The 26450-nt window shown below is 40.6% G+C and overlaps 1 protein-coding gene across 1 annotated transcript; it reads right to left on the reverse strand.

Moving 5' to 3' along the window:
• Positions 1-19648: 19648 nt before the first annotated feature.
• Positions 19649-21174, reverse strand: LOC311242060 (signal recognition particle subunit SRP54-like; the record flags this gene model as incomplete). Its single annotated transcript, XM_084331012.1, has 1 exon — positions 19649-21174. Exon 1 carries the CDS (start codon positions 21116-21118, stop codon positions 19649-19651), a length of 1470 nt encoding a protein of 489 aa, XP_084187138.1. The 5' UTR covers positions 21119-21174.
• Between the last annotated feature and the right edge of the window lie 5276 nt (positions 21175-26450).

The raw sequence follows: 26450 nt of genomic DNA on the forward strand, positions 1-26450 counted from the left end.
ATGTTTTACATTGTCGCCCACACAACATGCATACAGAAAATAGCTACAGTAACGTTGTTACTTGGATTGTTAGCTGGCTGGCTGACTGTAAATATGTGGATACTTTTCTTTGCATATATGCAGCATTGGGAGTACCAAATTCTAAAAATAGACATGCATAGCTTTTGATTAGTATGGTCTGGCTCTGTCTTCTAACAATATCACACTATCCATGACCCAACTACAGTATAAACATGTAGACTCACAGAGGATAGAGTTAACGCTCAGCTAGGTAGCATGCAACATAATTAAACCAATGACTAGGTTTAGCTCATTAATCCATGTCCTGTCAGTCTCATATAAATGATTCATACTTGTCATTCATCCAGCTAGCTTACATTAGTTAATCTACTAATATGGGCATGCTAGTTAGCCTAGATAATATGTAACTTAACTGGTAATGATTCAAACTGCTATGTGTATAATTTGTATTGTTATTACATATTATTATAGCTAGCCATACACATTTTTTGCTGTGAGAAAAATTACTTGACACAGTTTGGCATCAGCAAGCTAAAGTGTGCATCCCATCTTCTCCTAGGTTCCAAGAATACCATGTCTTCACTGCTTCAGATCAGAAGACCATCACATAATTTTTCCGTGGTGGACAGCAAAGGATGTAGGATCTCAAACATCCATGTCAGAAGGCTATAAGTGATGCCCTTGTAATATATCTAATCATTAAGTGCTGCTTGCCTCTCTCCGTCGTTGACAACGAGGACTTCATGCACTTCCTGCATGTCCTGGACCCTCAGTACAAGCCCATAGCAAGATCCACCATTTCCTCTGTGACCATTCCAAGAATGGTGGAAGTCAAGAAAGAACGGATAAAGCTGGCAGAATCATTGTGTGTTGCTGTTACCACAGACATTTGGAGTGATGTGAGGCAGCTGAAGGGAGAGGCCCCACCAAATTTCCTTTCACCAATGCCTACTTCATCGCATCTGTGTTGGAACCAGCATTTGGTTTCCAGTGGCTATAGAACATGATGTGCAGCTAGACAGTGACATCAAAGATGAGCTGAAGACTGAGATTAAAGGTGAGACATGTTTTTTTATTAACATTAGTTAAAAGTGATTAACTATTTGATTGTTGTGATGTTTATATCATTGAAGGTGTTACAATAAAGCACATAAGAGTGCCATTTGTCATATAGGCCTAGTTCAATAACACACAGGTGCAGCTCAAATAATTTTAATATCGTGGAAAAGTCTATATATTTCACTGTATTGATGCAGTAATTTGTGCAAAAGGAGCCCCAAACAAGTACTGAGTGAACATACATGAACATTTCCGACATTTCTATATCATTTTGTATTGGTCTTATGTAATATCCAAACTTTCTGAGATATTGAATTTTGGGCTTTCATGAGCTGTAAGCCATAATCATCCAAATTAAAACAAATAAAGGCTTGAAATATTTCACTTTGTGTGTAATGAATCTATAATCTATGAGAGTTTCGCTTTTTGAATTGAATTGAATTGAATTACTGAAATAAAATAACTTTTCCACGATATTCAAATGTATTGAGCTGCACCGTGTTTTAGTAATGAGTCCCCCCTGCCTCCCCTCGTTTCAGAGTATAAAGGCAAAGGGTGACAAGCAGCAGCAGCAGACCCAGCGGCAGCACCTGGACCAGAGGAAGGTGATGTTTCAGAGTGTCCTCCTAAGAAGCAGTTGAGGATGTTCTCCCACAGCACTATAGCAGGACTCGGTCCTCCGCAGAGAAGAAGCCGTTGGTCCAGGTTCAGTGGACTGCATACCTTGATCGCTGAGAAGTTCAAGTTCAAGTGTGTTTATTATTTGTCATAATAAAATACAGAATACTTTATGTTGAAATGCTTGTTTCTGTATGAGCGCCTGAGAGTGTGATACATGCAGTAAAAAAGAAAAGTAAGTAAAAAAATTAAAAAAGGTTATTGTTAAGCCTTAAGGTCCCCCTATAGGGGACTTTTCTTTTCTTTATCATAAATCGATCAATTGAGACCGTATTAGATCCACAATTATCATATCATGGGGTATCATTGGAAAGCCAATGACCAGCCCCGGGAATCAGGGGTGGTAATGTGTACTTTTGCGTACTTTGGGGCACGCCTCACATATCGGCATGTAACTTGAGAACCGCTGACAGGCAACAAATAGGGCTTTAATTCTATCTATATATTGTATTAAAAGCAATCCACTAGAGGTCGGCAAAGAATCGTCCACATGTGGGCCCTTGGATGTTAAGAGGTCAATGTTTTAAAAAAAATAAAAATTGTAGCCAAGAGTAAAGACCATAACCCTATCAAAAACAGTAGTCAAAGTGTATATTTTTATTTTTACCGATGTTTTATACGATTTATCGGAAATACAAATTTATCGAAAAATGCTAATTATCGTAAAAAACTCAAGGAAATTACTAAATCCAGATTCAACCCTGCCATTGGAAAGAGGAGCATTTTCCCTATCCATTGGTGTATGATTTGGCCATAATAAGGTCAAGGTCAAGTTCAAGGTCAAATATGAATTTATAATTAAAATCGATTATCATTAATTACTGTATCTACAAATCCTTCTGTTTAATCATCTTCCCGTGGTTCATTTGCTTAGATTTGTTGTACACATGATCTCAATAAGGTGGTGAATGAGCTCAGTGAGCATTTTCTCCTACCCGTATACATTTTTGATCAAAGATGCAAAAATCATAAATCATAATTTATATTCTCCTTTGTTTCATCACAATTTTATCAAGCCTAGTAACAGACACAATATTTCTGACACTGGAAATACATACCCCCAGGTCCCTAGATGTTCCTAGATACCAAGAAGTGGAGCAATCTTCCATTTACTTAGGCATGTACCTTTAGGCGAAATACGGCTTACAGATTAACAGGTTAAGAAGTAAGTAAAAAGTAAGTAAAGGAATGTTCAGTCAATATACATATATATACCATGAATACAGAGTCAAATGAGTAACAGTGAGGTACAATGCAGAAATGAGATGAGGTACAAAACTTAGGGTAGGGTGCAAATGAGGTATGAATGTAGTGCAAATCTCTTTAATAATAGATAAATATAAAGTGTGTTAAAGTGTCTAAAGTGAGTAAAGTGAGTGGTAAGGTGAGTGTTTGTTTAAAGTGAGTGTGTACATGTGGATGTGTGTGCAGTGAGTGTAGATGATGGGTTCAGAAGGACTCAGTCCCATCCCTTAGGTTTGGGCACCAAACAAATCCAAATTCCCAGCCCTCTATTAGATCCACATTAACCACACAAGTATTCTCTATCCCTGCCTCCAGGGCACCCATTGAAAGGGTATTAGTCATGGAGGCATTTTGATGAGGCCTCATTGCGCAAGGTTGAGCAGTTCCATGTTGTCAGATCTTATGCTTTTAAAATGCAACATCTATGCTTAACACTAGTGCCGCCAGCCTTTTCTTGACAATGTCTTTTGACAATTTTTTGTGAATCTAGTGTATGCTATGAAACAAATTTATTTTAACCTCCTAAGCCCTAGTCATATTTTCAGAAAATGCGACTAAAAGTACATACCCAAGTAAATGTAAAATTGCTCCACTTCTACAAGGCTCATTTGCATGTTCTTGGTATCCAATGACATCTATGTACCTCAGGGAATGTATTCCCAGTGTCAGAAATTCCCTGTGTCTGTTACTAGGCTTGAGTAAATTGTAATGAACCAAAGGAGAATACATTTTTCATCTTTGACTGTGAATAACACCATGCTAACATTGACCAGACGTGAGAAATTCATTCAGCACCTTCTTGAGATCATGTGTACAAAAAATCTAAGCAAATGAATAAAGGGCAGATGATTTACAGGAGGTTTTGTAGATACAGGGTTCATGTCTTGGTCAAGGGCATGTTGGCTGTCACATGGGATTGAACCTGTGACGTCCACTTTGTGGCCCAGTGGGGTTTCATTGTTCTCAGGTGTAAACCACATTTCAGGCACAATAACCTTCCGCTGGGAAACTCAAAAGGGAGATTCAGATTAGCAGCTCGTAAAAACCAAAGCATGTTACATTGTGAAAGAATGGCGTACTTGTTTCCCAAGGAGGTCGAGAGATCCGCCTTCTGAGGAGCACATCCTACACAAGTTCCTGAGAGGAAAGGAAACGTAGAAGAAGAACTTCTGAGTCTCCGGGATGAAAGGCTGAATAATAAGAGGCCAGGGATGAGAGCTTTGTTGTTCTAAAATTCCCCTACAGGTTACTTTTCTGTTTCTTTATTGAGACAGTAGGAAGGCTGCGAGGAAGACAGAGTAGGGGAGACACAGGAGAGAAGGTTCTTTATTGAGACGGTAGGAAGGCTGAGAGGGAGACGGAGTAGGGGAGACACAGGAGAGAATGTTCTTTATTGAGACAGTAGGAAGGCTGAGATGGAGACAGAGTAGGGGAGACACAGGAGAGAATGTTCTTTATTGAGACGGTAGGAAGGCTGAGAGGGAGACAGAGTACAGGAGAGGAGACACAGGAGAGAAGGTTCTTTATTGAGACAGTAGGAAGGCTAAGAGGGAGACAGAGTAGGGGAGACATACAGTAGGAGAGAAGGTTCTTTATTGAGACAGTAGGAAGGTTGAGAGGGAGACAGAGTAGGGCAGACACAGGAGAGAAGGTTCTTTATTGAGACAGTAGGGTGGCTGAGACGTAGACAGAGTAGGGGAGATACAGGAGATAAGGTAATATAACCAAATCCAACTAGCCTAGGAGATTGACAATGGGAAAGCTATGGGCAGCCCGGTGTGTTAGTTTGGCTGTAGGTGTCTTTGAATGACACAAATTGACTGAATAGCACTGAAAATATTACACTACTTGTCAGTAAACTAGCAGTAGAGATTTTAAACGTAGATGTACATTTTCCCATGTCAGGGTCATTGATTGACTTCGGTTTGTCCCAACCACGATTCTGGTCCCTACTGTCTTACGCATATTGTATTAAAAATACAAATCTCTTAAAATCATTCAAAGTAGATCAAATGTTGTGATTTAGTTTGTTCTTTCTTTGGTTGTTATGACATTACATATGAGTTACAATTCTGACAGTGTATTTAAAACAGGCCATGTGTGGAATACAATATGTACACGTTTGTTTGATTGAATAATTTATTCCATTAGCAGACTTTGTCTGCCACACCGATATCGCTCTGTGTTCATGTTAGGGCTGACCTTGACTTGTCGAATAGTCGACTAATCGATCAAAAGGAGCCGTAGTCGACTGCCAACCTCTTAGTCGAATGCAAAAAAATTATAATAATAATAAATACAAATGTATATATAAATTATAATTTTTTCATCATTCTTTCCAAAAGCAAAGAGGCCTAGAAGCGTGGCTAACGCTAATGGCACACATACCAACGAGGCTAACTGCCTAGGAAAACGGGCACAGAGACACTGAAAGAGGATTTCACCCATCTAATGAACACTAGATGACTAGACAAATATCAAGTTTCAAGTTTCAAGTTTCTTTAAAGTTGTCATACAGAAGTACAGAATACTTTTATACAAAATGCTACTTACTGTTACGCTCCAGAGACTGTGCTAGACAAGATAAGTATGAAATAAAATAGTATAGCATGTTAAAAATAGAAGTAAAAATAGAAGTCACAGTGTTCAGTATAGACATATGTACAATGTTCGATGCAGAATAGAAGTAACTGAGTTACCATACAATACAATATACAATATACTATGCAATGTACTAATATACAATACTATATAGTGCAAAGCAGGAATGGGATGAGGTAGTGCAAATCCTTTACCAATAAATATAAAGTGTGTTTAGGTGTTCTAAAGTGTGGAGAGTGGGTGCTGCAGTGTGTTGTTTGTTTAAAGTGAGTGTGTGCGTGTGGATGTGTGTGCTGTGTGCATTTGATGGTTGTTGCATAGTGTTTATTGTTCGTTGAGCAGCCTGATGGCCTGGGGATCGAAGCTTCTTCTGAGTCTTTCTGTGCTCGCCATGAGACTCCGGTATCGCTTGCCTGCCCGCAGCAGTTCAAAGAGGCAGTTGTTTGGGTGACTAGAGTCCTTGATGATTCTCTTAGCCTTACCCCTGCACTGCTTGTTGTAAATGTTCTGGAGGGTGGGAAGCCCCCCTCCAATTGTGCGTTCGGCTGAACGTGTCACTCTCTGTAGTCTGCTTCAGTCTTGTGCAGTGCTATTCCCAAACCAGGAGGTGATGTTGCCAGTCAGGATGCTCTCTATTGTACATGAGTAGAAGTTCTTAAGGATCTTCTGACTGACTTGGAACTTCCTTAGGCGCCTGAGGAAGTAGAGGCGTTGTCGTGCCTTCTTCACAACACTGTCAATGTGTGTGGTCCATGTCAAGTCCTCGGATATGTGGGCTCTGAGGTACTTAAAACTGTTCACTCTCAACCGGTGCCCCGTCGATGCTGAGGGGGCTGTAGTCCCTGTCCCCCGACCTCCTAAAGTCCACAATCATCTCCTTTGTTTTGCTGATGTTCAGGGAGAGGCTGTTCTCCTGGCACCATCCCGCCAGGACCTTGACCTCTTCCAGGTAGGCCCTCTCGTCGTTTGCAGAGATCAGGCCCACCACTACTGTGTCGTCAGAAAATTTGATGATTGTGTTGTTATTCCACTGAGCCACACAGTCATGTGTGTAGAGGGAGTAGAGGAGGGGACTCAGAACACTGCCCTGGGGGGCCCCTATGTTGAGGGTGATGGATGAGGAGGTGCAGTTGCCTGCTATCACCACCTGGGGTCTGCCCGTCAGGAAGTCCAAGACCCACTGGCAGAGGTCATAGTTCAAGCCCAGGTCCCTGAGTTTGGCTATGAGTTTGGAGGGGACTATGGTATTGAATGCTGAGCTGTAGTCGATGAATAGCATTCTCACATAGTTCCCCTGCCTCTTGTCCAGGTGTGATGCTGCTGTGTGCAGCACATGGGCTATGGCGTCCTCCGTGGACCTGTTGGGGCGGTATGCAAATTGCAGGGGGTCCAGGTTGATGGGGAGGGAGGAGCAGATGTACAGTAGCCCTTTACTAGCTTCTCAAAGCACTTCATGGCTATGGAGGTGAGAGCTACAGGGCGGTAGTCGTTGAGGCAAGCAGGCTTGGATTTTTTAGGTACAGGGATGACAGTGGACTTCTTCAGGCAGGTGGGGATGACAGCCTGTTCTAAGGACAGGTTAAATATGTCAGTGAATACTGGGGCCAGTTGGTCGGCACAGACTTTTAGGACGCGGCCGGGGATGCCGTCCGGTCCTGCTGCCTTCCTGATATTCACTTTTTTAAAGGTCCACCTCACCTCATGCTTTGTTACCCTGAACACTGAGTCTCCATCAGCAGACCCCCCCCCCCCCCATTGCCGTGGCTTGTAGGCTGGTGTTGTTATTCCCAGCCTCAAACCTCGCATAGAAGGTATTGAGATCATTTGCTAAGGAGATGTCACTGTCAGTTTGAGGGAGGTGCCTTTGTAGTCATCGTTTTGAGGCCCTGCCACATAGCTCTGGAGTCAGCCTGTTCAAACTGAAGTTACATTTTATCCCTGTAGCGCCGTTTTGCCTCTATTACTGTCCTCCTTACGTTGTATCGCGCCACCTTGTGGTCATTCATGTTGCCTGTCACCAGGCCGGCGTTGTATGCTGTGGTGCGCGCTTTCAGAGCTTCACGGACGGATTTGTCTACCCAGGGCTTTTGATTTGGGTAAACTCTAATTATGGTAGTGGGGATTGTTTGTTCCACCAAAGTACGAACAAAGATGTATCCGTCAGTGGACCAATTGCATGCTTTCGCAGAGGACAAGAAGCCTTCAGTCGACTCCTTCAGACATGAAGCACCCCCCACAGTCCAAATGGAATGATAAAACAAATATATATATCCAGTCGACTATCGGACAATTTTGGACTATACAAATCCTTAGTCGGGGACAGGCCTAGTTCATGTTTGATTCTTACTTCTCTGGTTTCTGCCTTTGGGAGAGAGAGTAGCTCATGTTCACAAATATTGATTGAACTGTCTTAGGCCATGGAAACAACAACATTTTTATTCTATGGCTGCCCCCATTAATGATGTCACTCAGTCCTCCTAATCGGGGCCACAGTGGGTCAGGATGTTTAGTGGCTGTCTGGTAAGCGGAAGGTTCCCCGGTTAGATTCCGGCTCCTCCTGGCAGAGTGTCGAAGGTGTCCATGACACTGAACCCCTAACTGCTCCTGATGAGCAGGTTGGCACCTTGCATGGTCGGCCTCCACTGTCGGTGAGTGAGTGAATGGTCCCCCATTATAAACATTTATTTTACATTCTCTTCTCATTCTAAAACTTGTGTCTCAGCAGCCAATATTCAACTTGCTATTATACGACCTTTTAGGATCCGCCTGCTGTCAGGCGAGATGGGTTTGGCAGAAGCTGATGGTTTATTTCTGCATCAAACGCAGTTCCTGCGCAGTACACAATGCACACACAAGCCGATGAGCTCTTAAGACTCAACACTTAAGGCCTTAAGGACATCGTCTTTGCCTCCAGTAAATAGTGAGATATAACAAGGCTTTATCTAATAGGAAATGGAATTACGTAAAGGGAAATGCTTTAACTGGCCTTTAAATCAGGCGGATTAAGGGACCATATGTGAAGGTCTTTAATCTCATTCGAGGGACCCGGGGGGGCTGTGTGTGTTGGTATGTTTTATATTAGCTGGGTCCAGTCCTCCGCCAGTGATTAGATTGGATCGGATTAGAACAACTTCAATGTCCTCTGTGAAGCGATGGGAGCAGAGAACATGAACACATTCATAATTATAAAAAGGCATACATGACCACACATAGGCATATCTTGGGGGGGGGGGGTTGCAGGGGACATGTCCCCCTCAATATTGAGAAGAGGTAAATGTGTCCCCCTCAAATATAGCTAATATGAAAGACAACCCACTCCCCAAAAGAGGTAAAAAAGAAGGGGGTCAAAACATCTATATATCCTTCTTATCTGTAACAATATATATTATAGGAGAATAAATATTCCAATAATATAAAAACTTGTATACACACAAGTGTACATCCAAATGAGCAGAGCATAGCCATCACATAATGTCCTTCAATCATTAAGCCCAGTGGTGGCTTAGGGTTGGCATATATTGTATATCATACTAAGGCTGGGCGATATGCCAAAAAAATATATATATTCAAATATCACAAAGTCTTTCTTAGTTCTGACGGTATTTGACAGTAGATGTTTTTCAGTATGACTTACAATGTAATATGACATATTTCTTTCATCTTGTAATACAATTTTCATGCTATTTCATTCTAAATAGTCTATTTTCTTTCCTTTTTCTTCAACACTGCTGCAGTATGCATATATCTGTTATCATACACGGTGTACTAGTGCAGTATAGCTATAGTAAAAATGCATTACTTTGCAAGGATCCTTGACCGCATATCTTCATATTCGGTAGACGTCCCAGCCCTACCCTTGGTGTCTACACACATGCAGTGATGTTGTGAGAAAATAAAAGGCCTATGTTAATTGTATGCTATTTGCTGTGGGGCACTTTGGGCTGCGGTCCATGTGTGAAAAGTGCTATAATATATAGAGTTATTATTATTATTTATTATTATTATTATATTGTACAAAAAATTAAGAATAAATAAATGTTTGAATTGAATTGAGGTAAAACATATAATTTACGATAATCAATACTATAATTTATGATAAAGGAATTCCGCTCGCGATGACTTACGGCAGCTTTAACACACACACACGTGACACAGCGTGTACTGCTTCTCGTTCTCACATGTAACACGACCCTTCACGCTGCACGTTAGCGCCGTCCCCGGTGTATGTCGGATACAACCGAGAGGAGCGTTCAAATATTCATGGTATATACACATATTAATAGACTATGTATTTTCTGCTCAAATTAGCTGTATCTATGAAGATGTCTCGTCTTGAGGGGGCTCGCTCATGCGGAGATGACAGTACTCTGTGTATAAATATTTCAGCGGCCACCATCCAGCCTGACTTCTCCGGGTTTCACGGTGAGAAGGAAAAACAAGAAATTGCACAGAGATTTATTGAAAAACCAAAACAATTCAAGTTCTAGACACGGTCTTTGCATGCTGATGAGCTTTAGATACATTAAGGTTGATCAAATATGCATGAATCTCAACTGAAGATCTATAGTGCTTGCTGGTGTGTTCTCACTGACGTTGTGCCGGGTGGCTGTGATGGGGAGAAAGAATTACTTTACGCTGAACTTAGAGTGAACTTTATTAATACAACTTTGCTGAGTCACCGCCTATACAGTAGTACGTATACATGCCCATCGGTATTTTCAACAGGGGTGTAAAAAGTACCCAGAAATTATACTTAAGTGAAAGTATGGGTACCGTCTCAAAATGTTACTCAAGTAAAAGTCAGAGTATCTGGCTAAAAACACACATGAGTAAAGGTCAAAAAGTTTATACTTTTAAATGTACTTAAGTACTAAAAAGTAAAAGCACAAAATACATTTCTGACTGTCTATTCTTCTGATAGCAGGTGTTTAATAAAAAATCCCCGCTTTCCAGTCTCGCACAAGGATCAATCAGCATGGGTATGGGCGGGTTCATTTTCCATTGATGGGGATTTGATTGGCTGTTTTTTTGCGGCCGCACGATTAATAACGTTAACGTTAGTTCGGCCAGAGAAACAAATATACTAATTCAAATTGTTGGACCTGCGAGATTTGTACTTTGTACTTTGTAGGTCTGCATTTTAAATGTAAGGAGTAAAAAGTATGTTTTTTTCTCTGAAATGTAATTGAGTAAAAGTACAAGTACTGTATAGAAACCTAATAATACTCAAGTAAAGTACAAATCCCCAAAAACAATACTTAAGTATTGTAACGAAGTACAATTACTCAAGTACTTTACACGCCTGATTTTCAATCACCAACTTGACCTCGACCGTGGTGGCCGAGAAGATGACGGGGACGAGGCTGGACTCTATACTGGAAAACCCCTCCCACCCCCTCTATGAGGAACTAGCCAAAATGAGGAGGACTTTCAGCCATAGACTTATCCCCCCACGACACACCACAAACCGCCTCGGCCAGTCCTTTTTGCCGGTAGCCGGCTGGTGAATTGAGAACCGTTAGGACTGTCGGACTCTTAATAATAATAATAAATCCCAAGGGGATTAATTCCACACGTGGTGAAAATCTGCCTAAAATATATACCTAGGTAAATGGAATATTGCTCCACTTCTACAAGGGCTATTTGCATATTATTGGTATCTAGGTACATCTATGGACCTCAGGGAATGTATTCACAGTGTCAGAAATATTGTGTCTATAGGCTTGCTTAAATTGTGATGAAACAAAGGAGAATATGAATTATGATTTTTCTTTGCATTTTTGACAGTGAATAATAATGACCAAACTTAAAAAACTGCCACTGATCTCGTTCAGTACCCTCTTGAGATCATGTGTACACAAAATCTAAGGAAATTAATAAAGGGAAGATGATTAAACCGAAGGTTCTGTAGATACAGTACTGAATTCTCCCATCCGGACCAATGCAATTTGAAATATTATTATAGAATATAGAATATGATGCTTATACATTACCTTATTATAGCCAATTCGCACATTTATATACATATATTATCTTTCAAATGCCCGAGTTCAATTTGGATTTAGTATCACCAGGCGTGCATAAGAACAGATAATGATCTACTGTACTTTTTAATTTTCCCCACAGTGCAACCGTTTTGAAACTAATTTCACATCTAATTGTTCCTACATGCTAACAATAGGGAGGAGAAACTAACTGCGTTTCAATATTTGTCAAAAACGTTACCTTTTGTGGCTTATTATCGCGAATCATAACACTGAGGATAAACGGGGCTACCGTGGACAGGGTGAGCAGCTTTAAGTACCTGGGGGTCCACATCTCAGAGGATCTGACATGGACAACACACATACTCAGTCGTAAAAAAAGGCGAAGCAGCGCCTCTACCACCTGAGACAGTTAAGGAAGTTCAGAGTATCTGGGAAGATACTCCAGTCCTTCTACTCCGGAGATGTAGAGAGCATCTTGACTGGAAACATCACTGCCTGGTATGGAAACAGCACGGCACAGGACAAGAAGGCCCTACAGAGAGTGGTGCGCTCAGCCGAGCGTACCACGGGTATTGCACTACCACCCCTGCAGGTTCTATACAACAAGAGGTGCAAATCCAGAGCCTGCAGAATAATGAAAGACCCACACCACCCCAACAACAGCCTGTTCATGCTGCTGAGGTCAGGCAGACGCCTGCGAACCCCAGCTACTAGGACAGAGAGACTTCGGCTCAGCTTCTTCCCCCAGGCCATCAGAGCCTTGAACACTGAACTCTCCATACACAAGCACACATGAACACACACACGACACACACACTGTACACGCTCACACACTAGCAGCCACTTTAACATGAGCAAGCACACACTCATGCTGCACACACCCACACTTATGGCAACTAAGGAAAGGTCACTTTAAAAATAGTATAGTATAACCTGAGATTGTATAAAATAGCATGTACAGAAAGACCCAGTGCCTCATCTGTAGCTACCAGTGTATTGCACTACCAAAGGACCCAGCATGTCCTCCATGCTCTGTAAATAACTTATGTACAAATACCGATATGCCCTACTATGTTACTTGTTTATTGCACAATGTTGTTTTATTGGATTCTATTATATGTTGTTACTACTGTATTGCACATCATTGCGGGCAAGACCACCTGCATTTCATTGTATACTTGTATGCCGTGACAAATAAAACTCTTGACTTGACTTGACTTGAGTTGATATGATTCATTCAGAACGCTGAACTTTGAAATCCCACAGTATCTGACAGGAAGTGTAGTTCGGAAAAATTCCAACGCTGGTCGACAGCTATGCACCCCCTCTACAAAACGGGAGACTACAATTCCCATGGTTCAAAATGTCCATTTCCGTTTCCGTCTTGCAATAGACTTCAGAAAATCGCAAACTTAAAACTATCTAATGGCACTTTTAACCTATTGCTAAACTAACACATTGATGATAATATACATTCTACATGCTTTTGTGACATGTTAGTGATGTTAATACTTGAACACGTTTGATAAAAAAATTGCAACTTAAATGCAACACTGAAAAATATTGATTTATGACCAGATGTCATTTTTGGGGTCGGTACCGACCCTGTGGGGTGGAACAGGTAAATGAAGATGATTTAACAACACTTTCACGCATGAATATAACCCAGTGAAAATTAGGTATACAGGTTTTGTAGCCGATTTGCATCGAGCTCTGGATGATACATACACCATTTGGTGGACCGTTAGTGGCCCGGCTACATTGATCCATCGCATAACCGGAGATAAAACAAACCATTAAGGTATTGCTGTCCGTTGGGTTTGTTTTTAAATCTTGCCTTTGCAGGAATGACAGCTTAGCTTAACACATTAACTGCCATGCTTATATCCATCAATGTTTGATCACTGCCAGCAATGTAAGTCTATGGAGATGTTTACCTTCTTTGCAGGGCTATAACCTTTTAAATTGTATTGCTAAATTTACATTACTATGGCCCATTCAACATCGATTATCTATCGTTCAGGATGTAGGAACGTTTGACTTTTTCATTCACACATTCATACGAAAATACCGTCTAGAGTATAAATATGTTTTTATCGTTTTCTGCAGTAATTCATAGAACGTGAGATATAGGCATAAATGCCAGATTATCAAATGCCGTTTGATACCGATCGACGCTATATTAAAAATGTCAACTGTACATGGTCCCACGTTATGACTGATCATGCGCGGGTGAACGGGGGGGGGGGGTCGTTTATAATTCCGTGATCGTCGTTAAATGCTTCAATGGTATGGGTGATAATATAGATCAGAGCAGTTTGTATGGATAATAATAAACAAAAACGCTGAAACTCACGGCAGCTTCCTCTTAGCGCTGGGCGATGATACTGGAGCAAACAGATCGCAGTTATGTAATGGGGATCGAGGCGATCCATTTCCGGTTTGTATGATAATAATAACAGCCCAAATCATGTGGATTATTGAGTTATGGCAGCGATCCATATCCACGGTGTGTGGCTAGAGTCCTGGGATGATAAACGAGTGGCCGGACGGATTTAGGGGACGGACCGAGCTCCAACGAGCATATCCAGTTTGGCAACTCGCCGATCAGCCACCAGGTGGCAGTATTGAAGCGTTGCAGAGTTGTGCCGGCTCAGACAGCATCAGACAAGGATCCGTCAGTGAAATATGAATACCATGGCGAAAATATGAAATATGATCAGAATAAGGTTGTACGCCGTGATCTGGCAGAATTCGCATTAACTTGAAACCCGTTCTATGACGTTATTGGCGGAGAAAGTGTTAATACGGTGATGTATTCATCAGTTCTAAAAATGCGTCCTCTTTGAACCTTTCTGTCCATCAAAGCGGACACAAGTCTGGCAGGATAAAATTTTTAAAAACAGAAGTCTGATAACACACTAGGGTTGGGAATGAACAGAGGCTCCACGATACAATATTATCATGATACTAAAGTCACAATATTGTATCACGATATTGTAATATATTGCGATGTATTACCTTTTTTCAACTGCAAATTATGTCCCCAAATGGAAAATGTAACATCTGCAATCCAAATATATATATACATCATGTTGTATTTAATAAGATAACGTTTTCAGTGTGTTCACCTCATTCCAAAATGTTTTATAGAAAATTGGGATTGTTGAGCAAACAAAAAAATGATATTGTTTATAGATAAAATATACAGTACTTGGTACTGTATTGATATAACATCGGCATGCAAAATAATGTGATATATTGCTGTATAGATATACTGTACAGTGTACATAGACCCCTAATAGATACAGCCGGGCCCTTAGCTCTATTACTGTTATTTTGTATATTGCATTTATTTTGTATATTGTATTGTAACATTGTAACATTGTTTTATTGTATAGTATTTTATCTTTCTTGTATAGTATTTTATGTTTCTTGTATAGTATTTATGTTTCTGTATAGTATTTTGTGTTTCTATTTTATTACTTATTACTGCACCTTAAGTTTGAGTCCCAAATCTCGTTGTATCCAAATATAATGATAATAAAGTACAATCTAATCTAATCTAATCAATCTAATCTACTTATTGAGCTACACAGGACCACAGTTTGCTGGATGTGATTCCCTGTTCGCAGAACAAACGTCCTCATACAGTCATGTAGCACAGCTGTAAGTGGGAGGGGTAAAGTCAGTGGTGTGTGGGAAATGTTGGATCACTCTGTCCAAACTGATGGGAAAGTTCACTGCTTTAATCTTACAAAGATTACCCATAGCATCCTTAATGCAATCAGCCCAGGAGAAGAGCCAGGCAGGGGTTCACGGTTCCTGGACCAGGATTAAACACTGTTTTCCACGTCTCACCAAGACGACCCCAACAAACGTCACAGATCATTGACGGCTTGAGGCAGAAATGCTCGGGACACAAGTGGACTTGGAATGAACTGGAGATGGGGCTCAGAGCGATGACATGCTGGTCCTCGGTCCGTCCGTCCGCACGGAAATAAATCTGCGTGTGTTCCCTTGAAGATGAGCTGCTTCTTTCCAAGTTGTGAAATGAGGTGGAAAATCACAACCATGTCAGAGTTTGCGAGGCATTCTGGTATGTTGTACAGGATTCAGAATAACGAGATAATGTGCCAACGATTCCTCGTAAATTACATACCTGTACGTATTTTAACTCATTCAGCGCCACCGCTTAATCCACGAGATGGCGCTAGTGCCCCACCGCTCTAAGTCAATGGGGGGACTGCGAGATTTGCGAGTCCTTAAAATATATCCTAAAGTATAGCTATGGGTCTAATACACCCGTCGGTTATCAGATAGTTGCATCCAGCATGTACAAAACGGATTGTTTTTTCATCTGTACATTTCCGTTTTATAGCCTTTTGAATATGAGTATAACTTTGGGTGCCTCTGAGTAATTCCAGAGAAAGACGGATAATAGCATTTTAGTGGAATACACTAAACACGTTGTAATTTTTTGCCTGATTATCGTATCTTCCTGAAATCAACGCTAGATTATCATTATTATCCTTCCTCGTGCATACATGAAAAGAGCATTAGACCGCGGGGCTCCGCCGCAGCCTCCTCAAACTCAAGGCCACACAGCCACACACACACACACAGCCGCGATCGCGGTAGAAAGACATATCAGATCAACGATCAAATTTATATTTAACCTTTATTTACCCAGGGTAGGTTCGCTGAGCACAGATGCTCTTTTTCAGGAACTCCCTGCTTCACATTCACACAGTTCCATTCACACCTGGGTGCTGCCCAGTACAACCACAGTCGACACTGAGCAACTCCACTGGAGCAGTTGGGGGTTAAGTGCCTTGCTCAAGGGCACGTCAGCGGTTGGTGTTCCTGCCGGTCCCGGGGATCGAACCGGCGACCTTCCGGTCACAAACCCTCTTCTCTAACCTTTAGGCCACCCAGGGAACAAACTTAACTTTTTGACTTACCAGCCATTTGGCTGGTAGATTAAAAACTACCAGCCAGGCAGATTTTTTACCAGCCAAAAATTAAAAATAGCTTTTTAGTATATCGCCATGTGTTATTATTACTATATAATACTCTCATATGCTATTTTCAATTAATATCATAAACAACATAAGGAATATTAGCATAATTTTGAGTGGACTGAAGGAATGAGTCAGCGTTAATAGTTTTAAATGCAAATAATTTATTGAAACATAGAAGTGGGGTCGGGGACACACACACTGTTTCAACTCACCACCCCCGCATCATATTGTAGTCTAGTCTGTCTTCAAACTTCCACTCCTCTCGAAACCTTTTTATATTTGAATATCAACATTATCTGTGCATCCTCAGTAATCCTCAGTTTACTACAATATACTCCTCTCCTGAGTCCTGACTAGTGACTTCATCGTCTTTCCAAACGCACGCACACACACAGAGAAAGGGAGAGTGCCCCCCCCCCATTTCCCTTTCTTTCCCCAGTCCACACTGTCTGCTGTTCTCTATGGCTCTGCCGCTGATCAGGATTAGCTTGTTAGCTTACGCTAACATAACGTTCATTTCGGGCGATGTGGGCATAAAGGAATGGCGACGATGCAATGCATGTTAGATGCATTTGACCCGTTGTGAGAAGAAGAAAAAACCACAGACTTATTTCGGCTCGCAAAATAGGCGCACTGCTGTGTAGCTCTGCTCTCAGGGAACAAACTTAACTTTTTGACTCACCAGCCATTTGGCTGGTAGATTTTAAAAACTACCAGCCAGGCAGATTTTTTACCAGCCATTGGCGGTTGGCTGGTACTTATTTTGTTCCCTGAGGCCACCGCTGCCCCCATACCTTGTATCTGATGTAATACAAAAGAAATAATCCAATTATCTCATCGCCATTTGAAGTACTGGGTGCGGAGGTCCGTGCCACGTTCAACAGCTTTGCATATTGAGGGGGGGGGGGGGGCCTCGCAGATGCATCTGTGTATCTGCCTACCTCGCCTGAGTATTTAAACCCCGCCGGCATGGCTTGGATTGTCCCAGAAAAGAAACTAGACCATTCCCAATGGGGTGCAATACCAACTGGAAGGCGTAGGCGGCGGTATTTGCCCTTTTGCGAGCTCAGACCCATTCCCAACGATAACATCAGGCTGGATGGAGGAAAATTAATGGATATCGCTAATAAAAGAAATAACGATTAAAACCCGACTATACTCGGGTCTGGCACTCAAGCGATGGCGAGTTAACCCGACTATCATCGTGACTGGCGCTGAATGCGTTAATAGGGAAGTAGCACTGTGCTGTATGGTACATTGCCATAAAAACTATTTTTAGCTAGTATTATTTTGCTGTACAAAGTGTACGTTTTGTAGTCATTACGGTTGGGTTTTTACAGCTTGTCAAATGCCATGGCAGTCGAAACAAAGGGAGCGTGGGCCAAAAATTGGGCATCAATGCTATAATAATAATAATAATAAACTTGGGCAGTTCCTGTTAAGTAGGGTCAACAAATATTCTATTCAAATTAACTACAAATTTGTCCGTAGTGTGGTTATTTAAGGGTTAACACTTTGTTGTGTGGCAGTGAAAACCTTCTGTATGGTCGCAGTGAAAGGGTTAACCCTTTGGTAGTGTGGCATTGAAAGGGTTAAATATGTTGCACGTTGTGTTCCCAAAACGACCTAATAAACATGCGTCTACCCCCGAAGAGGATAGTGCACATTCTATGATTATTAAATATTAAAAAGCAGAAGTGTGCATAATAAACACAAGAGGACGTGGAAGAAGAACGTGCAGGATACAGAATGTTATTTGTGACTTTGACTATACAGAATGTTCTTTGTGACTTTGACTATACAGATTGTTATTTGTGACCAGAGGGAGAACTTCTCTGTAGTTGCATGTGTGATGCCACTAATAGGTTGAACCTCTCAAGGTCCAATATGTGGTAACTTGACACCTTTATCTTCAGCTACACCGAAAGCTGAGTAGGTAATAATAATAATTACTATAATAATTATGTCTTGAAAGAACATAAGCTGCTGACTTGGAATTAATTATAAATGGGTGCTTGTTTTAATTAGCATATTCATAGAACCTTGCATCTCAATTATGATAAAGGTATAGAGATGCTGCTATTATGTTTTTAATCCTATATCTTGCACCATATTGTTTTGTTTTTGTTGCTTTCATTGCTTTGCTATGTTTTTTTTTTTTTTTTTTTTTTTTATCTTATACCTTGCCTCACACTATTTTGTTTTTATCAACTTGCTTGTGAAGCACTTTGGTGTCAGCTGCCGCTGCCTGGAAATGTGCTATACAAATAAAACTGACTTGACTTGACTAAGCATTTTTCAGTAGTTTATTGAACAATCTGGTGGAAAATACCCATTTATACAAATTGTTATTCAATATAGAACATGTTAAAGGAACATGCCAACTTTTAAAGAAATTAGCTTATTTGCCATCTACCCTTGAGTTAGACAAGCAGATACATACCCTTTTCTTCTCTGTGCATGCATAGGCTTAGGGAACAGCCGCTCCGTTAGCCTAGCTTAGCATCATTCACTGGAAGTAGGTGTGCCAGTGTAGCCTAGTTCCCAACAGTCATGAAATACACTCCAAATACAACTCCAAAACGTTCCTGTAAACATGTTGTGACCTGTGTATTTACCACGTGGAGAAATAAAAAAAGTAAAAACATTTATTTTCGTTTTCTAACCAGATACCGTATTATACTCTGAACTATTTTTGGCCGAAACACTGCTGCCTGGGCGCAGTGATTTCATCACCTCAAAAGCCTTGTTTTTTTGTTTTTTTTAATGGTACAAGTGGAAGTATTCATCTAGGAAATAAATTAAGTGAAAGTAAATAAGTTGCTTAACCTTGGTTTAGAGTTCCACACTTGTATTTTGTCACCTTGAGTCCAGTCATTCCACAAACACCGCAGGGCATCTGTATTTTCATCTGTATCATTTATTTCTAAAAACAGGTGGATCTCCATCTTTTGTAGCACGTAATAAGGCTGGTCAGTGTGTGTATGCGTGTGTGTCTTGTGTGCGACTGTGTTCACATGTTGTTGAAGCCCATCATTCCTTCTGCAACTGCCTCATCATTGACTGGAGGCCGGCAATCCCACCCATTTTGTGCAGAACTCCAGGATCCATTATCTTGGCCATCTCCTGGTAGAGCATGGCCATCTGAGAGGGGTTGACGTTCTTCGACATGTCGCCTCCTTTGAACAGGCCCTTGATGCCTCCCATCTTCTTGACCACGCGGGCGAACTTGGTGTACCTCGTGAGCAGCTCCTTGACATCCTTTGTGTCCACGCCCGCTCCACGAGCCACTCTCGTGATCCGGTTGGGCTGTTTACTGAACGGTTTGGCTCCATCTTGGTTGTCCAGTTCCTGGTCATTCATGCTATCCATGATAGTCATGAGTTTCTTGAGCTTGGCCGTGGACTCCTGCTCGTTGTCTTTACTCATGAAGTCAGTCCCAAAGCCTGGGATCATTCCCATGATCTGTCCGATCGGTCCCATCTTCATGATGTTCTGGAACTGCTTGTACATGTCTCTGAGTGTGAACTGACCATGTTTCAGTTTATCAATCAACTCGTTGTCATCCAGCTTCAACTCGTTGACTTTGTCTATCAAACCTTCAATGTCTCCCATACCCAGCAGTTTGCTGATGAAGCGCTGTGTCTTGAAGGGCTCAAAGTCATCAATGTGTTCTCCTGTACCGATGAAGATGATGGGACTCTTTGTGGCAGCCACAGCGCTGAGAGCTCCACCACCCTTAGCATGTCCATCCAGCTTGGTCACGATGACGGACACCACGTCCACCTTGTCCTTGAAGGCCTTGGCCTGGGCCTTGCAGGCCTGTCCGACGGAGGCGTCCATCACGTACACGATGTTGTCCGGTTGCACTGCGTTTGAAACCTGCAACATCTCCTCAAAGAGAGAGTCTTCTTGTTTGTGACGGCCACTGGTATCAACGATGATGATCTCGAAGTTCTCCGTTTTGAACTTCTCAACGCCCTCGGCTGCTATGACCACAGGGTCCATCTCTGTGTAACTGCCATAGAATGGAATTCTGGCTTTGGTAGCGTTCTGTTTCAACTGATCAAAAGCACCAGCTCTGAAAGTGTCAGCGCATATCAAACAGGTTTTCCAGCCTTTTCTTCGGTAGTAATATGCCATCTTGGAACAGGTGGTGGTTTTCCCACTGCCCTGCAGACCGACGAACATGAAGACGTTGTTCTTGCCTTTCGTCGGAGTCCAGGCCTGGACACCGGGGTCCACCAGCTTGACGAGCTCCTTGAAGACGGCGTGCTGGATCATCCTCCTCTTGTTCAGGCCAGACGCCATCTCCTCCAGGTCTATGGCTCCCTTGACATTCTCTCGGAGCTGTTTGACCAGTTTGATGTTGACGTCGGCTTCCAGGAGGGCGGTGCACACCTCCTTCAGCATGGCGTTCAGGACCTCCTCGTTGATGATGGTGGCATTGCTGAGAGATCTCAGCGCCGATGTGATCTTTTTTCCTAGGTCGGCTAACACCATCTTGACGGTCCAAATGGAACAGACTCAATCAGATGAAATAAGGGCCTCAAAGGCTTAGGCCCCTGCGGTGGTCAGCTCTCCTCAGCTCACCGGGGTCAAGGGAGAGATCCGGTGGGGGGACTGCAACCGATGATTTCCTTTCCACAGCCAACCGGTAGGCTTGGCACCCTGGTCTATAAATGCAGGCTTCAATCTATGTTGTTTAGTCTATCTGTTAAGTACTGCTCAGCACTGTTTCAAGATGCACACTGAGCTCTTCTTCTTCTTCTTATTTGAATTTCCGGCAGTGTAGACGCATCGTGGCGTATTACTGCCCTCCGCAATTCTTTACACAAATGTTCTAGAATGTTTGGTTATGACATCATACTGTGACATCACAAATATTCTAGAATGTTTGATTATGACATCATACTGTGACATCACAAATGTTCTAGAATGTTTGATTATGACATCATACTGTGACATCACAAATGTTCTAGAATGTTCTATTATGACAAATAAGCCGGTTCAATGATTTTATCTAAATCCAATCAATATTCCTAATGCCGTTTCAATGTAAGGGTATAAAAATAAACATATAAACATTCATATAATACAATAACCTAAATATATAGCTTTGGCTCCTCTACACCCCTCAGCACAGCAACCAGAATAACTGAAATACTGGCTGGTGATTTGATTAAACAGCTTTGTGATAGAATAAAAAAAATGAACAGCGCATTTCCATAGATGTGGATGAGTCCACTGACACAACTGAGAATGCTCAGATGCTGGTGTTTGTGAGGTTTTATGATGAGGCAAAGGGGTAGTTTGTTGAAGATGTATTGCGACTGACAAACCTCAGAGGACACACAAGGGGGGAAGACATAAGAGGAAGCGCTGCCAAGTCTCTGGCAGCAAGGAGTAGGTAAGAGAAGCCTATGTTCTGAAGAATCGTTCATGTTCTGAAGAACTGTTCATGTTCTAAAAGATTGTTGCTAAAGATTGAGAAGATTGGATCAGTTGTACTTTTTTTTGGAATACTTGAAACCCTTTTTTTTTATATTTGATGCGGCCCAGCCTCACCCAGACTCTACCTCCAGCGGCCCCCAGGTAAATTGAGTTTGAGACCCCTGCTTTAAATAAACAACACACTGTAGCACCCACTTTACCACACTTTACACTTTTACACTTTACACTTTATATTTATATTTTTGGTAAGGGAATTGCACATCTCTCATTCCTTATTCCTTATTGCACCTTACCACCACAAGGTGGCACCACAAGTTAAGCTATACCACACCATTTTGTACCTGATGTACATACTGTATAGAGCTATACTGAACAATTGTTGTTTACACTTGTTTTTACTTGACTTCTTGACTTTCTATTTTATACTTATTATACTTATTTATACTATCTTGTTATTATCTAGCACACTCTCAGGAGCAAAACAGAAAGAAACATTTCATGCAAAGTATTCTGTATTTCTGTATGACAAATAATAAAGAAACTTGAACTTGAACTTGAAACTTGAACTTGTTATTTGTGACTTTGACTATACAGATTTTTTTGTATTTTATTTTTTTATTATTTTTTAAACAAACATATAAACAAACATGACAACACACGATTAGATATACAGCATTGTTAACAGTGCACATCAAATTAAATCACCGCTTAGATAAATGTCTTATACAAGATATGCCCCTAATACCTGCTATCTATTCCCCTACACACATATGCTCTTGCTCGCACCCTCCACCCTGGACCCCCCAATGGATAATCCATCCATTATCTTCGCTCCTAACCAGACACTACCATTATATGCTAGCTTTTATTCTCTCTACCACTTCTAACCATATTGTCAATTTGGATTCATTGAGACCCAAAATTCTTGCTGTAGATATTTCTAGATAAATCACATTGAGATTTGTAAGAATCCAGACCTTTCTGCAATTTTTTTCCGGTTGAATCCGGTGATGCTATCAGTTTTTTAGCCACTGTAATACCAGATAAAACCAATCTCTTTAGCTGTATAGGTACTGCATACTCAAAAACATCATTCAGCAGTAATACAGAGGGGTGTACAGGTATATTCAGAATTAAGAGATTTGATAATTGCTGGGTCACTTCTTTCCAGAATATCTTAACTGGTGGGCAGTCCCAGTACATGTGCATAAATGTCCCCTCGTCCCCATTTGTACCCAGATTGTTATATATATGTGACTTTGACTATACAGATTGTTATTTGTGACTTTGACTATAGATTGTTATTTGTGACTTTGACTATACAGATTGTTATTTGTGACTTTGACTATACAGAATGTTATTTGTGACTTTGACTATACATAATTGTATTTGTGACTTTGACTATACAGATTGTTATTTGTGACTTTGACTATACAGAATGTTATTTGTGACTTTGACTATACAGAATTGTATTTGTGACTTTGACTATACAGAATTGTATTTGTGACTTTGACTATACAGATTGTTATTTGTGACTTTATCTATACAGATTGTTATTTGTGACTTTGACTATAGATTGTTATTTGTGACTTTGACTATACATAATGTTATTTGTGACTTTGACTATACAGAATGTTATTTGTGACTTTGACTATACAGAATGTTATTTGTGACTTTGACTATACAGAATGTTATTTGTGACTTTGACTATACAGAATGTTATTTGTGACTTTGACTATACAGATTGTTATTTGTGACTTTGACTTTACCGAATGGTATTTGTGATTTTGACTATACAGAATGTTATTTGTGACTTTGACTATACAGAATGTTATTTGTGACTTTGTCTACAGATTGTTATTTGTGACTTTGTCTATACAGATTGTTATTTGTGACTTTACCAAATGGTATTTGTGACTTTGACTATACAGAATGTTATTTGTGACTTTGACTTTACCAAATGGTATTTGTGACTTTGACTATACAGAATGTTATTTGTGACTTTGACTATACAGATTGTTATTTGTGACTTTGACTATACAGAATGTTATTTGTGACTTTGACTATATAGAATTGTATTTGTGACTTTGACTATACAGATTGTTGTTTGTGACTTTGTCTATACAGATTGTTATTTGTGACTTTGACTATAGATTGTTATTTGTGACTTTGACTATACAGAATGTTATTTGTGACTTTGTCTACAGATTGTTATTTGTGACTTTGTCAATACAGATTGTTATTTGTGACTTTACCTAATGGTATTTGTGACTTTGACTATACAGAATGTTATTTGTGACTTTGACTTTACCAAATGGTATTTGTGACTTTGACTATACAGAATGTTATTTGTGACTTTGACTATACAGATTGTTATTTGTGACTTTGACTATACAGAATGTTATTTGTGACTTTGACTATATAGAATTGTATTTGTGACTTTGACTATACAGATTGTTATTTGTGATTTTGTCTATACAGATTGTTATTTGTGACTTTGACTATAGATTGTTATTTGTGACTTTGACTATACATAATGTTATTTGTGACTTTGACTATACAGATTGTTATTTGTGACTTTGACTATAGATTGTTATTTGTGACTTTGCCTATACATAATGTTATTTGTGACTTTGACTATACAGAATGTTATTTTTGACTTTATCTATACAGATTGTTATTTGTGACTTTAACTACATAATGTTATTTGTGACTTTGTCTATACAGATTGTTATTTGTGACTTTGTCTATACATAATGTTATTTGTGACTTTGACTTTACCGAATGGTATTTGTGACTTTGACTACATAATGTTATTTGTGACTTTGTCTATACAGATTGTTATTTGTGACTTTGACTATACAGATTGTTATTTGTGACTTTGTCTATACATAATGTTATTTGTGACTTTGACTTTACCGAATGGTATTTGTGACTTTGACTATACAGATTTTTTTGTATTTTATTTTTTTTATTATTTTTTAAACAAACATATAAACAAACATGACAACACACAATTAGATATACAGCATTGTTAACAGTGCACATCAAATTAAATCACTGTTTAGATAAATGTCGTATACAAGATATGCCCCTAATACCTGCTATCTATTCCCCTACACACATATGCTCTTGCTCGCACCCCCCACCCTGGACCCCCCAATGGATAATCCATCCATTATCTTCGCTCCTAACCAGACACTACCATTATATGCTAGCTTTTATTCTCTCTACCACTTTTTTTTTTTTTTTTTTTGGTCTTTTTCCCCCTCCATTTTCCTCCGATTTTCTCCCATCCCAATGTTAGTCGTATGCCAATTCCCAGTCCCTTCCTGGTCGCTGCGCACTTACCCCCTACAGTCAGATCATCTGGGAGAGTGGAGGCTACCACGTGCTTCCTCCGACACACGTCCAGCCAATCACCGCTTCTTTTCACCTGGCAGCGCGGATTCTCATTGAGAGGGCGTAGCGTGTGGGAGGACCACACTATCCCCCTCACGTCCAATCCGCGCTTAGCAGGCGCCCCGACCGAACTGTAGGAGTCGCTGTTTACAACGACCCGGACCCACCCCGCCAGCTTCTCCCACCCTCTGATACAGCCAATTGTATCAGTGCAGACGGCCAGCCAAGCTGGTGACAACCCCGGAGCTGTGAGCTGGATTCGAACAGGCAAATCCAGCTCAGCTCCGGGGCTGGTGACGAACGCAATTCTCTCTACCACTTCTAACCACATTGTCAATTTGGATTCATTGAGACCCAAAATTCTTGCTGTAGATATTTCTAGATAAATCACATCAAGATATGTAAGAATCCAGACCTTTCGGCAATTTTTTTCTGGTTGAATCCGGTGATGCTATCAGTTTTTTAGCCACTGTAATACCAGATAAAACCAATATCTTTAGCTGTATAGGTACTGCATACTCAAAAACATCATTCAGCAGTAATACAGAGGGGTGTACAGGTATATTCAGAATTAAGAGATTTGATAATTGCTGGGTCACTTCTTTCCAGAATATCTTAACTGGTGGGCAGTCCCAGTACATGTGCATAAATGTCCCCTCGTCCCCATTTGTACCCAGATTGTTATATATATGTGACTTTGACTATACAGATTGTTATTTGTGACTTTGACTATAGATTGTTATTTGTGACTTTGACTATACAGATTGTTATTTGTGACTTTGACTATACAGAATGTTATTTGTGACTTTGACTATACATAATTGTATTTGTGACTTTGACTATACAGATTGTTATTTGTGACTTTGACTATACAGAATGTTATTTGTGACTTTGACTATACAGAATTGTATTTGTGACTTTGACTATACAGAATTGTATTTGTGACTTTGACTATACAGATTGTTATTTGTGACTTTAT

Source organism: Notolepis coatsorum (genome assembly GCF_963971535.1).
Source record: "Notolepis coatsorum genome assembly, chromosome: 15".
Taxonomy (NCBI): domain Eukaryota; kingdom Metazoa; phylum Chordata; class Actinopteri; order Aulopiformes; family Paralepididae; genus Notolepis; species Notolepis coatsorum.